This window comes from Mirounga angustirostris, unplaced genomic scaffold (assembly GCF_029215605.1).
Source record: "Mirounga angustirostris isolate CCGP_5_RB_7025 unplaced genomic scaffold, mMirAng1.0.hap1 SCAF_2, whole genome shotgun sequence".
Taxonomy (NCBI): Eukaryota; Metazoa; Chordata; class Mammalia; order Carnivora; family Phocidae; genus Mirounga; species Mirounga angustirostris.
The window spans coordinates 119019596-119036573 of record NW_026991710.1 but is presented as its reverse complement, the minus strand read 5'-3'; the positions used below and the strand labels follow the sequence as shown (position 1 = coordinate 119036573).

Genomic DNA, 16978 nt, shown 5'->3' with positions numbered 1-16978 from the left:
TGTCCCCAGAACTCTAGCTTTGTCCAAGCTAAATGAAGTTTGGGATTCAATGACATCCACGATTTGGCCTCACCTTATCTACCAAGGCTTACTTTCTATCTCCTGCACCTCTGTCCTCCATACATAACCACACTAGGAGCCTGCATACACCATACGTGTCCCTTACACACATACACACACACTCTCTCTGTCTCTCCCAGGTTTTCTCTGAGCTATTTCCTTTCCCCAATCTATTGCTCCAAGTTTAACTCACACGCTTCTTCTTCCAAAACAATCTTCCCACATCACTCTAAATGGAATCAGTCTCCACTATTCTAGTTTTTCTTTACCGTGCCCTGTATAGTTCATCCATTTGTACATTTCTTCGTTGACTCATTTAGCAGATACTTTCCAGTGTCTGTGTGGCTGGCAGGCACTTGGGGCAGCATGTTTAGTGGCAGGCAAGGGGCATGGCTCTTCCATTCACAGACCTCACTGTCCGGTCTAGTGATGGAAGCAGACAAAGGGGAAACCAACTAAAAAATAAATAGCAATTATTAATTACCATGTTTGATAGGAAGTAAATGATCTAGGAGTTTGGGCAGAGAATCGTGGTATAGGTGAGAGGTATCCTTGCTTTAGGAAGGGTGGTCAGGGATGGTCTCTGAGAAGGCATCACAGATTAAGCCATAAAGGAGGAGGATCACCCAGGAGAGGGAGGGACCTACAAGCAGAGAGAGTCTGCCTGGGGCCAGTGCGTGAACCACAGAGTATAGGGCTGGGGGAGAGATGAGGTTAGACTTAGCGAAAGGCTTTTAGACCAGGAAAGGGAATTCAACCTTTATGTTATGTGCAATTAGAAGCAATTACAAGGTGGGGTGCCTGAGTGGCTCAGTCGTTAGGCATCTGCTTTTCGGCTCAGGTCATGATCCTGGGTCCTGGGATCAAGTCCCGCATCAGGCTCCCTGCTCAGTGGGAAGCCTGCTTCTCCCTCTCCCACTCCCCCTGCTTGTGTTCCCTCTCTCATTGTCTCTTTCTCTCTCTGTCAAATAAATAAAATCTTAAAAAAAAAAAAAGAAGAAGAAGAAATTACAAGGTTCCAAGCAGGGGAACGAAAGTGACCTAGTTTATATTTTTAAAGGATCACTCCAGGTGCCATGCAGAGGCTGGATTATGAGGAATCAAAACAAAGTGGTGAGGCAGCTGGAAGGAAGTTGCAGGCAGTGAGAGATGGTGCTAGGCTGGGGTGGAGACAGGAGAAACGAAGAGAAGCAGAGAGACCCGTGGAACATTCGGGGAATGAGAATGGCAGGACTTGCTGGAGGGTTGGTAGTGGGGGAGTTATAGGAGAAGCAGCCTGCTTTTGATAAGAATTACTTTACTGTAAAATTGCATTTTATTTGGAGTTAGACTCTAAAGTCACTAGTAAGATAAAAACGAAAAGTCATTTCACTGAAATAAATGTAACTAAGAAAACAACTATAATACTACATTGAGAGGTAAGAGGTTTAATGGTTTCTGGATTTGCCATTAACCCTGAGTGAATCAGTTCATTGTTATTTTTCATTTGGCCATATGTAAACTGAAGATAGCATAACTCTCTCTATGCGCGCCCCTTGTCTGCTTCATGAACAAGGAGTGAATTCACCCAAATGCAAGGATTCTCTGAAACATGCATTGCCTCTAGAATATGGTTTTATTTCAGAAGCCCCTGACTTATTCCTAAAGAAAAATATGAACTTGCACTGATTTTCTTTTTTCAAGAGAAATAAAATAGAGGGCTAAACATCCTTTCACCTCTGTTTCATGTTTTTAGATGAGGAGCATCCTCTGGGATAATATCTGTGGTTGCTCATAATACTTTACGCAAATTGCCATTCAGTAAGCAGCTTTTTATTTGGTGAGTGTGAACACAACTGGATATGCAGAGTTTAGCCATTACGTTGCTTCTTTTTTTCTGGTATTTGCTATTTGCCTACCTACAGATATGACATTTTTTTTTAGAAAATTGATAAGAGGCAATATTTCCTCATTCCATGAGGCCAGTCTTACCCTGACATCAAAACCAGGCAACAAGAAAAAAAAGAAAAGTTAATATAAAGTAATTACAAAGCAATACAAAGTAATTGCAAAGAGGTAATTAATGAATTTAACAAGGTTGCGGAACACAAGATCAATATACAAAAATTAATTGCATTTCTCTATTTCTAACAATAATCAATTTAAGTGTAATAAACAATACCATTTACAAAGGCACAAAGGTAAGTCAATTAATACAAGGATAGTTTTTTCAACAAATGGCACTGGAACAATTGGATGTTCACATGCAAAAAGTAAGCCTTCATGAATACCTCAGACCTTGTACAACAATAAATCAAAATGTAAATGTAAAACTATTAAACTTCTAGACAAAACCATAGAGGAAAATATTTTTGAGTTTGGGTTAGGCAAACAGTTCTTAGATACAATAGCAAAAGCACAAATCATAAAAGTAAAGGAATTAATTAATTTAACTTTATTGAAATTAGAAACTTGTTCTGCCTTTAACATTGTGAAGAGAAAGAAAGCCTAGCCACAGATTAGAGGAAAATATGTGCAAATCATATGTCTAACAAAGGATTTGCAACTAACACTGTAAGTAACTCTCAATGCTCAACAGTAGGCTAACAAACTACTCAATTTAAAAAATCATGAGCAAAAGATTTGAATAGACACATTGCCAAGGGAAATATATGGCTGGCAAATAAACACATGAAAGGATGTTCAACATTATTAATCACTACGGAATTGCAAATCAAAACCACAATGAGATACCACTTGAGTATGTGGAGCAACTAGAACTCTCATACATTGCCGCTGGTGGGAATGCATAGTGATACAGACACTTTGGAAAAGAGTTTCATGGTTTCCTATGCAGTTAACATATGGTTAGTGCATAACCCCATCACCTTACTCTCAGGTATTTACCCAAGAGAAATGAAAATGTTTATTCATATAGAAACCTATACACAAGGGGCGCCTGGGTGGCTCAGTCGTTAAGCATCTGCCTTCAGCTCAGGTCATGATCCCAGGGTCCTGGGATCGAGTCCCACATCTGGCTCCCTGCTCAGCGGGAAGCCTGCTTCTCCCTCTCCCACTCCCCCTGCTTGTGTTCCCTCTCTTGCTGGGTCTCTCTCTGTCAAATAAATAAAATCTTAAAAAAAAAAAAAAAAGAAACCTGTACACAAATATTTGTGGAAACTTTATAATTGCCGAAACCTGGAAACAAGTCAAATATCCTTCAATCCCTGAATGGGTAAAGAAACTGTGGCACATCCATACATTGTAACACTCTTCAGCAACACAAAAGCATGGACTATTTCTTTACACAACAATATTGACGAATCTCCCATTCATTTTGCTAAGTAAAAAAAGTCAGACCCAAAAGATCACATTCTCTATGCTTTCATTTACATGGCATTTTGGAAAATAAAAACTGTAGGAACAGAAAAAAGGTCAGTGGTTGCCAAGAATTGTATTTGAGAAGAAGGTTTGACTGCAAAGGGAGAACATGTTGAAATTTTTAGATGTAATTGAACTACACTGTATCTTGATTTTGGTGGTATATAGAGTACTCTATGCATTTGTCAAAATCCATGATCTGTATAAAATGAAGAGTGACTTTTACTGTGTGTCCGTTTTTTAGATTGTATGCCAATTTTTTAATTAATTAAAAATTTTAAAAAATAAAATGCAAATTAAAACCACAAAGAGATACTACCACATACCCACTAGAATGGCCAAAGTTTAAAAAACTTACTATACCAAGTGTTGACAAGGATGTAGATAAATCTCAAAGTAATTATGTTGAGTGTAAGAAGCAAACAAAATTAGACTACATACTATACGATTATATTTATATAAATTCTAGAAAATACAAACTAACCTGTAGTGATATGAATAAATCAGGTGTGTGCCTGAAGACAAAGCTTGGAAATGAGAAATGGATTATAGAAGGGCACCGAAAAACTTTTGGGGGTGGTAAATTACCTTGCTTGTGCCAATGGCTTCATGATATAGATAGGTAAATAGAGATAACAGATCAATGATAGATGGATAGATGATAAATAAGTATAGATAGATGATGATAGATAGATGATAGATAGATAGATAGATAATAGGTAAAAACCCATCAAATTATACACTTTAAGTGCCATATATTGTATAAAATTTATACTCAATAAACTGTTTTAAAATGAAAGGAAGAAAAACCACCAATCTTACAAAAACTCTTCTGAAGAATATAAAAAATAGAACACTTTCAAACATGTTCTTTGAGGCCAGCATAATTGTGATCAGGATACTTGACAAAAATATTACAAGAAAAGACAATCTCTGGCCAATTATCCTTATTATCATAAATACAAATATCTGCACAGAGTATCAACAGCTGAATCAATTAAGATATTTGGAAAAAATGTATCACAAAGAAGCTGAGTTTATTTCAGGAATGTAAGATTGGTATAGTATTCAGGTCTCAGTCAATATAATTTACCACATTTAAAGAAGAAAAGAGTAAAATCATATGGTTTCTTAATAGATGTCAAAAAAGTAGAGTAAAATTCAACAAACTAGAAGTAGAAAGAAACTTCTTACCTGATAAAGAGATACCTTGAAAACTTACAGCATACTGAATGGTGAAATATTTGTAACAGGCACCTGGAAAAGATGTTCTTCTCTCTGTACACTTCGGAATTATATTGGAGATCCGAACCAGCACAATAAGAAAAGAAAAGAATATATATATATTTTTTTATTTTATATTTATATAAATGAATTCTAAAAAATGAAATGAAACATACGATTATGTGATATTCATGTGGATTTTTTAAAATTAGAAATAAGACATGAGAATTAAGAAATGAATTAAGCTAGTCATTCAACATAAGTGAAGAGAAAGCAATTATATTTCCATATACTAGTAGATGAAAAATTAGGAAATACAATTTATCAAAATACATACTTTTCAATTGCATATCAAATGCAGTAGAATCAATATAACAAAAACACACAAGACCAATGCTATAGGTTCAAAGCAATCCCAAGGAAAGTCCCAGCAGGTATTTTGGTGAAAATTGGCAAGTTGATTCTAAACTTCACATGGAATCGCAAAGAGTACTAAAAAATTAAGGCAAACTTTCATAAATTGAACAAATATGTAGTACACACACAGTGAAATACAAAAATTTAATGTACAAGAAAGGTAATTCAGTACTAGTGCAAGTTTAGATGAAAAGAACAATCATATGGACTACATTTCATCTACTCAGTTACCTGACTGCCCGCAAATGTGGTGGGTGCAGAGCACTAGGGAAGGCACTTACCCTACATTAAAAAAAAAAAAAAAATCAATTCCAGGAAGATTTTTTAAACCTTAATGTGATAGGTAAAGGATTAAAGCATCTAGGGGCACCTGGCTGGCTCAGTTGGTTAAGCAAGCATCAGACTCTTGATTTCGGCCCAGGTCGTGATCTCAGGGTTGTGAGATGGAGCACGGAGATGGGCTCTGGGCTTGGCAGCGTGTCTGCTTGAGATTCTCTTCCTCCTTCTTCCTCTGCCCTTCGCCCTGCTCACACGTACTCTCTCTCTAAAATAAATAAATAAATCTTAAAAAAAAAGAATTAAAGCATCTATAAAATAATGAAGATCATCTTTATGACTAGCAGTAGCTAAAGATTTCTCAAACAGGACACAATAGCCCTAACCATCGAAGAAAACATTGATAAATTTGTCTTTGTTAAAATGAAGAACTTCTGTCCTAAGGAGAACATAAAAGCACTAACCACAGAACAAAATGTTAATAAGTGGCATTTATTTTAAAATGAACTTCTATTCAACAAATGACATCATTAAGAGCATTAGAAGAATAATGCAGAATGGGAGAAGGTATTTAAAATATTTATAATGAGCAAAATACTTGTTCCCACGATATGTAAACCATTAAAAGAAAATATGTCAGGTAATCCAGTTAGGGATACAAAAGAAGATATCCAAAAGTATGTAGAGTACTTATCCTCCTTAGTTATTCAGCAAATGCAAATTAAAACCACATTGAGAATCCATATACAGGTAGAATGGTTAACGTTAAAAACCTGACAGGTCAAATATTGGTAACAAAATAACAGCTGGAAGTCTCATATACTGGTAGTAGAAATCTAAATTACTGTACTGACAGATATGGGCCGTATCTACTAATCTGAACACTACACGTACCCCATGACCAGCCATTCTACTTTTAGGCAGTGACATACCACAGATGGGGAGGTGGGAGCATTCTGCCCTGGTGGAAGGAAATTAGAGGATGCCCTGTCTATAGAGAATCTTACAACAAAAACAACAAAAAAAAACAAAAAAATGAAAAGATGGTCAGATTTTTATTGTAACTCTGCCCCCAGAAATTCTAAACAATGTCAATGAGCAAATAGTCTTTCCCCAAAACTTTCTTGTCTAGGTTTAAGTTCTAAACAATTGATCATAGTCAATATTGATCATATTGTTAATTTTAATAATATAGGTCAGCATCAAATTAGCTATTTTATGACATATCCTTTAATAAACTTTGTGTGTTACATAAACATGAATTCAGAGAACTCCCAGTTATATCACTGGTCTCTGACAAAAGTGGACTCAGTTACATGTGTTCGTCTTATGTGTAAGTTCCTTACAGTTCAGAATTGTTAAAATTCATGTCTCCAACTCCTGTTACACTGTATGTTCCTACACAAAAGCATTAGATTCAAAACAATGATCGCACAGCGATTGTAAGAGACAAAATCAAAATTCGAGTCATCCCAATTGTCACTCTACAGAACCACCTGAATAAAGTTCTTTAAAATTTAAAACATTATCATAATGCGAACTGGGAGGGCTACTATTAACTTTTTGAAAATGCAAATTTTTGATCATATATGTAATATTTTACTGAATTTAAGAAAAATCTTTAAAAATGAAACACATTGTTTTTTACATTAATTACTAGTTTTAAAGCTAGAGAGCAAATTAGGAAAATGATTGTTACTGTTTTTTACCTGATTATTACTAAAATTTATTTTGTTATATGGGTGAAGGTGCATTAAAAAATGATTTGCCCTGGTGTCAAATACACTATGCATGCCACTGATCCTGGGTATATATCCGATCGCAATGCATAATGCATACACACCTGAGGACACATCTCACTAACAGAGGCACAAAATAAATGGAGATAACATTCCAGTGCTCACAGATGCAGTTCAAAGCTATGGGAGCTGGATGCTGAGTTACTGGTAAGTGCAGTTCCCGGGCAAGGAGCTTGGCTGGGTCCCCCTCACTGCTTAGAATGTAAGCTGCCTTTATAAGGGCTCATCGCAACGCAGACACTGAAAGCTACTTTAGCTTTTGCCTATTTTTATAAAAGCAAAAATCCTCTTCTTTTGGTCACGGAAAACAGTACTAATGTAAAAGCAAAGTTGCATTAGGTGGACTTTCGAAAAGCAGTGGACACGGTGCTCTAGTTCATAATTTGTTTCTCATACAAGTACAAATTGGTAATTTTGAAATTACAGCTATACAATGGTTAAACAAATAGGTATTTTGTAGTTAGAGCTAAGTTTCTCCCTGTCTGAGAAAGAAGTTATAATAAAGAAAGAGGAAAGATAGAGTAAACACTAGGGTAGACTGAAATCAGATATACTGGTATAAATTTATGTTCATATGTACATATATTTATGTATGTGTAACATACACACACAGGTGGAGATTACATGGAAAGGTCTGCATCATCTATTCCCCAGCTCTGTGCACTAAGAGTGCCTAGACGCAGTCACACACCATAAGCAATGAACACCCCTAGCATCCGCACGTTGATTTCTAAATTCCATTTTCCAACATAAGGAAACAAGATTACGTAGATAAGTGGTTTATTCCAGGGTGGGGTTGGAGAAAATACAAGATGAATCTGGATCATCTTGAGGTACCAGAAAGTAAAGATAGAATAAGCAAACAAACAAAAAAACAAAATCAAAACAACACACAAATGGAACATTTCAAAGGAACACAAGGGCCAAATTGAAAGAACCTCCAATGGCCTCAGTTGGAACAATCAGAGGCACACAATAAAAAATGATAGCTTTGGATTATTAACCGAGGAATAAGATAAGAATTTGTGATAAAAATAAATGCATGAATAAATAAATGGGAGGAAAGAGACAACTTACCCCTTAGAATTCCAATTAATGAATAGAGAAGGAATATAAGTAGAAAAATCAGCATTATTAATGACTCCAATGGTCACTAGTAATAAAATGTGTTGATATCATGTGTTCTCTGTTCTAATGCAATATGATGAGCATGTGATCTCTCTGGTATTCCCAAAATCCATAACATCTGTCTAATAATTAAAAACTATAAGGCAGATCCAAATTCAGGGACAATCACAAATGCCTGACGAGTACTTTTCCAAAATTGCCAAGGTCATGCGTTACAAAAAATCCTGACGAACTGTGACAGATTGGAGGAGATAAAGAAGACATGACAACTGAATGAAATGTAGATCCTGGAACAGGAAGAGAACATTAGTGGAGGTCTGGGAAATCTAAATAAAGTCTGCGGTTTAGTTGATAGCCCTGAACCAATGTTTATGTGTGATGTTGACATTAGGAGGGGCTAGAAGAAAGTCACATGGGAACGCTCCATACTATCTTTACAGCTCTTCTGAAAGTCAAAGGGTATCTAAAAATTCAAAGAAAATTAATTGTTTATATCTTGATCTTTGACCGCTTTGCTCTTTGTCTGCCTCTAATTTGCTCAGAACATGAAACAAAAAAAAGAAATACTATAGATAAATTCCCTAAACTCTCTCTTAAAAAATAACTTTTGTAGGATTTATTTGTTTAAAACTGTAATATGGAGACAAATGATAGATTAAGTGATTTTTCTAGTACAACCTTTATCACTCATCTTTTTTTAAAAATGTCTGAATACCTAAGAAGACTGTGTAGAGAATTTTACTTGAATTATTTCTCTCTTTAGTACATCTTTTTAGTAAATATGTTTTCCAAATTTAGTGTTTTAGGGAACGGTTGGAGTAAGAGATAAGATCTAAATACCTGCAAGAATACCAATAGTTTAAATATGATTTAAAATTTCCTAATGTACAAATAAACTCATGAGAAATATTTGTATTTTGAGGCATTTCTTGAAAATATTAGTTCTTAGAATATTTGAGGAAGAAAACTACAGGGATATTAAATGATTTTGTTCTATACCTGAAGGGTGATAGTAAAGATTACTTTTTAATTCTGTGTGTTTAAGATGAACAAGCATGTATTTGTTTTTTCTGCCTTTACATTGTTTCTACACGAATATCTTTTCTAGCACAGATTTTTCTCCATTTAGAGAACGTAAGCATTCAACATTTATAACTGAGAGGATTGTAAAAAGCTTTTCTGTATAAATTAATTCAAATTTCACAGATGCTACATATATAATAGTTTAAAATCTTTAGATCAGCTTAGACCAAATGCTAAAAGTGTTCTGGACAAGGGGGTGTGGGGAGCACTTAGACAAACATAAGTGAGTGAACATATTATCCAACTCTTAATGCCTTGGAGCCAGAAACCAATAATAGACTAGCAGGAAAAAAACCAAAAAACAAAAAAAACAACTTTTTTAATATATTAAGATGCATAATGAATTTTCAAGAAGAGAAAAAAGAAACCTGCCTGGAATGCGTAATTGATTTTGCTCACAGATGCTGGCTAGGAAAACATTTGAAGACAATAGAGTAAATCATCAAGGAAGCTAAAAGGCACCTGCTGTGGCTCCATGGCGAGTCCAGCTCCATTAAATCCAGAGGCAGGGAGATGAGCAAAGAGGAATTACTTTCTGACACAATACAATTTTAACTACTTGGAAGGCTCAGCTTTGAGGTGGACTTTGACGTAAATTTTAATACATTATAGGTATTGAATTACTGAGTTTAATGAGTTATGAATGGACCTTCGATGAGAAAAGGTTGTGTTAGTGCTAAGGTGTGGAATAAAATATATTTCTTCTTTTGAGGGATAAAGACAATAAACAAACAACTGTTAAATGACAAAATTCAACTGAGTCGATATTGAAGAGCATATTGGCTTTATTCAACTACTCACACATCAGGCAGCCTCCAATCCAGCAGAGAGAAAGGAGCTCAAGGAACTGTACAAAAGGAAAGACTTTTATAAGGAAAAGGGGATGGAACAAGGAAGTTATACTAGACAAGAACATGGCTGGGTATTGCAAGGTTACTTTCCTTTAAGAGCATGGTAGGGGTCTGTCAAGCAGGTTACCTAACGTATGCTTATCGTGTGATTCCTGATTGACTGCCTTATGATGCCATTTCCAAGAGAGCTGAAACTGCAGTTCAGTTGAGTCTTGATCTGGTGACATGGGGCTTAGCATAAGTGACTCCAATTTGGGCCCATTGTCTTGTTTTTAGCCCTACTGCACCATTTTTATGCTGAGCACTGCTTATTGTACTGCAACTCTCTGTAATGTTATATTCCATATGGGGGTTTGTAGAATATTTTTCCTAGGTTTTGTTTTTTGGCTTGTTTTCTGTTGGATAGACAGCTATCCACTGAAACTAATGCAGGTATTATTTTATGTGAAAAAGATAATGGTCCACCACAAATGGAATACATTTTTGCTCGGTTCTTTGTTCTGAGTATAATTCAAAAATAAACATGTGGAAAAAATATATGAGAGAAATAAATTCCGGAGATAAAACTAATAAAAGTGGGATATAGGCTAATTCCCCTATTGTCTTACTAGTGTTCCTATGCCAGAAAGTTACTATTTCTTGTGCTTAGTTTTCTCCATTTTTCAATGAGGTCAATACTGCCTATCCAAAAACACACAGAAAGAAATGATGCATTTCCTTGAAACAGTACAATATTTTAGAAGATCTGGAGCCCTTGAACCTTGGGCATCATTTATGGATGATATTATTAGGTGTGTCATGAATTCTTTTTTGCACGCTATTTTTGATACATGAGATCTATATCAATTTAAGCAAGTAAAATTATTTTCTGATTTTTCAGTTTCCTAATAAAAGAATAAAGATGCATCCTTTTATTCTAGCTCTGTAAGATAATCAGAAATGTCCTTAAGATGTTTCCTATCCTAAATGAACAAAATCCTGCTCTAAATTGGACTTCTATTAACTAGTTGTATTTTCACCTTTGCTAGCATTCTTCTCTTTCCTCTTAACTACCCTTTTATATTGTTATGAAATCACTGTTCTTAAAATCGTCTGTTGTTTCTACTTTTATTTTGTAGATTTACTATATTGGTAATTGGGACCCTCAGGTAAGTAGAAGAATCCTCTCAGAGAGAATAAACCGTAATCAATTTAAAAATCATTTGATTTGTCTGATTGGGCAGGGCAAGTGTCCTAGTCTTTTCTGTGAGGTAAGACGGAATAATCATTATTTTTACTTTGCAAAGCAGAAAACCAAAAACACAGAATGGAACTGGTCACATGTGTAGAGAAGTCACATCCTTGAATACAACCCATTGCCAGTTGCATGTTACAACTTTCATGAGTTGGATGTAGTATCTCCCCTGAGATCAGAGTGAGACGCTAGAAAACCAACCACTGCAACACCAACAGAATTTGCTTTCATAATAGTACATATCAATGATTCCTTCAGGAAGTTGTACATGAAGAAGTATTCTTCCTGGACTGGTAGAAACTTGGAGATCACTTTGGAATTAACTTAGATACATAAACAGGCCCATGACTAGATTCAGTTCAGTTCAACAAATACCTGTTGAGCATGTCCTCTGTGCTGAGCACTGTAGTAGGGGATCGGATTCAAGAGTAAACAGGATTTTCACAATGCAATAGATAAGAAAGAAAGAAAGCTACAATTTTAATATCATGTGCAGTGATTTAAGAGAACAGAGGAAGGGCATTTCACTGGCGCCTAATAGGAAGAAGGGATAACGGGAAGCTTCCTGGAGGATACTGAAATTAAATCCTGGCAGATACCCAGGGTTAGCTAGGAGAACAGACTAAAACATTTTATACCAAATCACCTAAAAAAGCCTTGAAGTGAAAAATTGGTGTGATTACTAGCAGCTCCATGCTTTAAATCTAGTGGTGGTTACAACAAAATGATTTACAGAAGGGTAAAAAACAAACAGGTTTAATCAAGAGGATGAGATGAGAGATACAGTATTTCTTTTATGGAGAAAAACATGGCAATCATAAGCTGTCTTTGGGCATGGCCCAGTTTACCATGTTTCTTAAAGTCTATCTGTTCTTATGCTTGTATATGCTCGGTTTTTAAATTTAAAAAGCTGATCTTTAAAAATGAAAACAACCTATTTATATTTATTTATTCATGAGAATTCTAAATGGACAAAAGCAAGATGTGCTCACACAGTTGAAGATGTGTATGTTTGTATGTGTATGAGTGTGTGTCGACACACATTCCAAACAATACAACTCTATTTGCATTAAACTTATTAAGTCAAATCAATTTCACAGACATGTGGGCTAGAGCTTTGGCACTTAATTCCTCCTGATCTTCCACCTGGTAAACTTCATTTCTCACTGTGTTTCCCTGCAATTTGTTTTTAATGTTGCATTTGTTTGGACATCATTAACAAAGAAAATAGCATCAGGGAAGTTGTAAGGTGTAGAATAGCATTTCAGGTACTCCTGTGAGAAAACAATGAAATAAATTTGCATACTCACCTGTTTTTTAAAGATTTTATTTATTGCTTTTAGGGAAAGATAGAGAGCACGAGTTTGGGGAAGGGCAGAGGGAGAGAGAGAATCCAAGCAGACTCCATGCTAAGCATGGAGGCTCACATGGGGCTGGATCCCAGGACCCTGAGATCATGACCTGAGCCAAAATCAAAGAGTCGAGTCAGACGCTTAACCAACTGATCCACCTAGGCACCCCCGTATACTCAACTGTTTGTCACACAGTCAAATAAAGTTGAAACAAACATAGAAATACATTTTACTTATGAAGTCTGGAAATATTTAATTATTAAGTGGACACCCAGGGTGTGCAGATCCACGAGCTACATAGGGATAAGGACAAATCCACATCACACATCTTACTCCACAGAAATAAATACTTTAGCTGTCAAGCATCTGTTATGGACTGGCTCAGTGATGGGCACTTTGTTATACTTCATTTACCTCATATACCTCATTTAATTTTCACAACAACACGGGAAGGTAAGGAAAGTAGGCTCAGAAAAATTAAGTAGACTATTGTCAGTCACGTGGCTAGAATTCAACCCAGCACCTCTTACTCTATCCCCAGTGGCCGGGGCACTATGCCTGCCTCATTGACTTTTGGCAACCAGAGCACCAGGAAGGGTTAATGATGATAATATGGTGTAGCTGTACTCACAAGAAAATAAAATTTGTGAAAAACCAAGTTTATGAGATAGAAAAATTAGGAGATACTTGTATTTGAAAGGAATTCGAATAGAAAATCTTTTTTCTTATTAAACTTCCTTCATTTTAGTATAGATGTGACACAATGTTACATTAGTTTCAGGTGTACAACATACTGATTCAACATCTCTTTATGTTATGCTGTGCTCACCCCAAGTGGAGCTCCCATCTGTCACCAGACAGCACTATTACAATGTCATTGACTATATTCCCTATGCTGTACCTTTTATTCCCCTGATTTGGAATAGGAAACCCGAATATCTGTTTGTTGTAAACGTGTATGGATCACTTACTATGTGCCAGGTAGTGTGTTAAATTATTTCAGGTGATTATCTCATTTAATCCTCAAAATAATTTTATGAAGTAGATATTATTATTATACTAGTGAGAGGAAACTATGAGATTTGTCCCAAATCTGAGTATAGAACCTGTTTTTCTCCCAACCACTCTTCAGACTCCTCTTAAACTTCCTTCCACAAGAGAAGTCATAAAGCCATGACCAGCTGTGGAAACAGGTAGTCCTTCTCAGACAGTATGTATGAGTAGGAAACTAAAAAGTTATAGACATTTTTCATTTAAACAACATTTTACAAACCTTCTCTCTGCCCATGAATGGGGATTCATTACCATAAGCTACTTAACTCACTAACACCTAAGAACGGATGAACCTCTCCTGACTATTATACAACTCAGAAAGTATCTGCCTTTAGGAGAGAAGTCATTTGAATTTAGAGACTTGAAAAAGAAAATAAGGAACATTTCTATTACTTTAAAAATGTGTCCTAGATTATTTCCTTTGTGGAATGTTACCCAGGTTAGAAATCCTAGGTAAGGAGCACTGGGTGTTATAGGCAAACAATGAATCCTGGAACACTACATCAAAAACTAATGATGTAATGTATGGTGATTAACATAACATAAAAAAAAAAAAAAAGAAATCCTAGGTAAGAATCCCATCTGTAAAAAAGTGTGTTTTAAGTGTACATTTACTGAATATTATTTCCTGTAATGTTAGGTTTAATCTGCTTTAAATCTTGTGATGGTAAAACAGCTCAGGTTATTCATTTCCGTGAAGCTCACGATCCTCATCCTAATACCTGTCCTCTCTAACAGGCTAGCTCTATTTCCAATCACAGGGGGTCACACTGCTATTCTTCTTCTCTTCACCACGACACAGAAAATGGGGAGGGTATTTTTCTGGATTGAATGACCACCCCCTCTCTTGGAAAGCCATTTTCAAAAGATTGTTGAGAGAACATACTTGCCAATTTTTATGACCTATTGTCACCAATCTTGAATACTTTGAAAGAGCAGCTCCTGAACCTGAGGACATTTATTCTGTCATTTAAATCTGGACCGAGCCCTTGTTTTAAGAGAGTAACAGTTTGCTGTGCCATTGTGAGGCTTGGTTCTATAAGTTATGCAAATAAGAGAGTCCATAGGCAGCCTGGTCACCTTTCAGCTTCTGCAGAGACCCAGGCAAAGTCCAAGTGTGTCCAAAAGCTAGTTTAGAAATGACACAGAGCACCCTGCCCAACCTGTGGCATTTCCTTTTGGTGGAAGGAAAGTTATAATGGTGAGGGAATTCCAGTCGTCCCAAGGTAATGATAGAGGCGACGCTCATAAAATGCATGGAGTTAAATAATATTTATCTTGAACTAATCCAAGCCAAGTTATTCACCTACAACTATTAGATTCCTTTTGATAAATATTAGTGACTTCTAATAGTTAGAGGTAGGTAAAAAGATATATTTTTCCCTCCTCCGCTTTGTTAAAATGAAAGCAAGTCTCACTGAATTCTGTCACACATGGGATATTTAGTAGCCAGAAGGTAGGAAGCAAGCACACAAGTCCTTCTGTCTGCTCCAACCGTCCCTCAGGTGTTCTGTCAAAACCTTGAAATGAAAAGTTTACGATTCTAGGTGACCACTTTAATCCGAGTCATGTGAACAAAAGTCTGCTGATCAATGGCTAAATGTAAGACCATTTAGGCGTGAGATCCAGGTAGTTAACTCCACGGGTAGAAGATGAAGGGCAGTCTACATTCCTACATCCTATTCATGTACCTTTCTCTGTGATGTTTCAGCCATCTGCAGATCTTAAACGCCATTCATTTCACCAAAGAAACATAATCTTTAACCTCTGTTACACAAATTAAGAAAATTTATGGTACTGAATTTTCATAAATATGGCTAAACCTTGTTGTGGCCACATCTGCATTATGTCCTTTTGATCAAATACTAGCTAGCCTTCCCTGGCTCGAGTACTAATTAGAGCTGACCACATCTACAATGTAAACTTAAACTAACATTACTATAATAGGAAAATATATTTGTAATAGAAACGAGAGGCAAGGATTTGGAGATTTTGTTTGTTTATTTAAAATTCTATATAACCTATTTAGTAAGCTCTTCCTAGTTGTATTTCCAATATAATCTAATGTATTAATTTATATAACCCTAAGAACTTACAACTCAAAGTAAACAATATTGATGCTGTTTTAAGAGTTAAAATAGAATAAGAATCTAACCCATTTGTTCACTACATCTCTTCTAGTTTCTTAAGGAAATAAGACTACAATCTAGAGAAAAGAACATAAACTCTGAAGTCAGATGGATTTGAAATCGAATCCCAATCTTACACTTCTTTGCTGTGTGAACTCGGACACCTTGCCAAAGCACCGTCTCAGTGTCCTCATCTGTTACATGAGGATAATAATGTCTACATCACAAAGTAATGGTGAGGATTAGGTGGGGTAATGAGCAACATGTTCTTGGCATATCAGAGATACTTACTAAATATAAGTTATCATTATGTTTATTATCAGAATAATTTGAAAATAAAACTAGTATTTTCATTTTAAATAGGTAGCAAAGTAGAATCTACAATTAGAAAGGCTAAGAGTCTAATAGTCTAATGCTGTTCTTTGTTCTGAGTATGGAACATTAGTGTCCTGGGTTTGTAATGGGAAATAGGGCAGAAAAGCTCTTTAGTCTGATTATTTAGTAAAATATCCTTGTTCTTGGCTTTTTTTTCCTGCCCTAGTTGCCTTCTTTAGAAAAATGTTTTAATTGTTTATTAGCATTTTGCCTTTCAGAACTGTATTACAATTATAGTTACAATAAAAAAAGGAGCTAATGTGCAAAAAAAGGGGGGTTTTGTCCTTGTGGTTGTGGTTTGTGGTTTCATTTATCGTCTTTTGTTCCTTTTTGTTGGGTACAGAAAATGAAATGTAGGGCTTATATTCAAAGTTTTTAGACCATATTCCTCCTTTTAATAAACAGGTCAATACCACAGTCCTCTAGTCTATGGGTATAAGAATCACCTAAAAGTCCTTTCTTGAGGACAGATCTTCAATACACGTGGAATGAAAGACAGGATAAAATTGTTAAGCTATTGATTTACCAGCAAGGTTTAAAGGGCCATGTCTAGCAACAGTTTGCTCTAAAAGGGTATAATAATCTCATGAGGAATCTCAGGACCTAATATGTTAAAACCATTTTTGTATCCTTACAT

General features: G+C 35.7%; 1 protein-coding gene across 1 annotated transcript in view; it reads left to right on the top strand.

Moving 5' to 3' along the window:
* Positions 1 to 16327, top strand: part of INPP4B (inositol polyphosphate-4-phosphatase type II B) — an 824845-nt gene extending 808518 nt beyond the window's left edge. Inside the window, exons 27-28 of the mRNA XM_064585102.1 lie at positions 11317 to 11346; positions 16019 to 16327. Of these exons, the coding sequence (XP_064441172.1) occupies positions 11317 to 11346; positions 16019 to 16034 (46 nt within the window). The 3' untranslated portion in view covers positions 16035 to 16327. The remainder of the gene's footprint in view (positions 1 to 11316; positions 11347 to 16018) is intronic.
* The last annotated feature ends 651 nt before the right edge of the window (positions 16328 to 16978 follow it).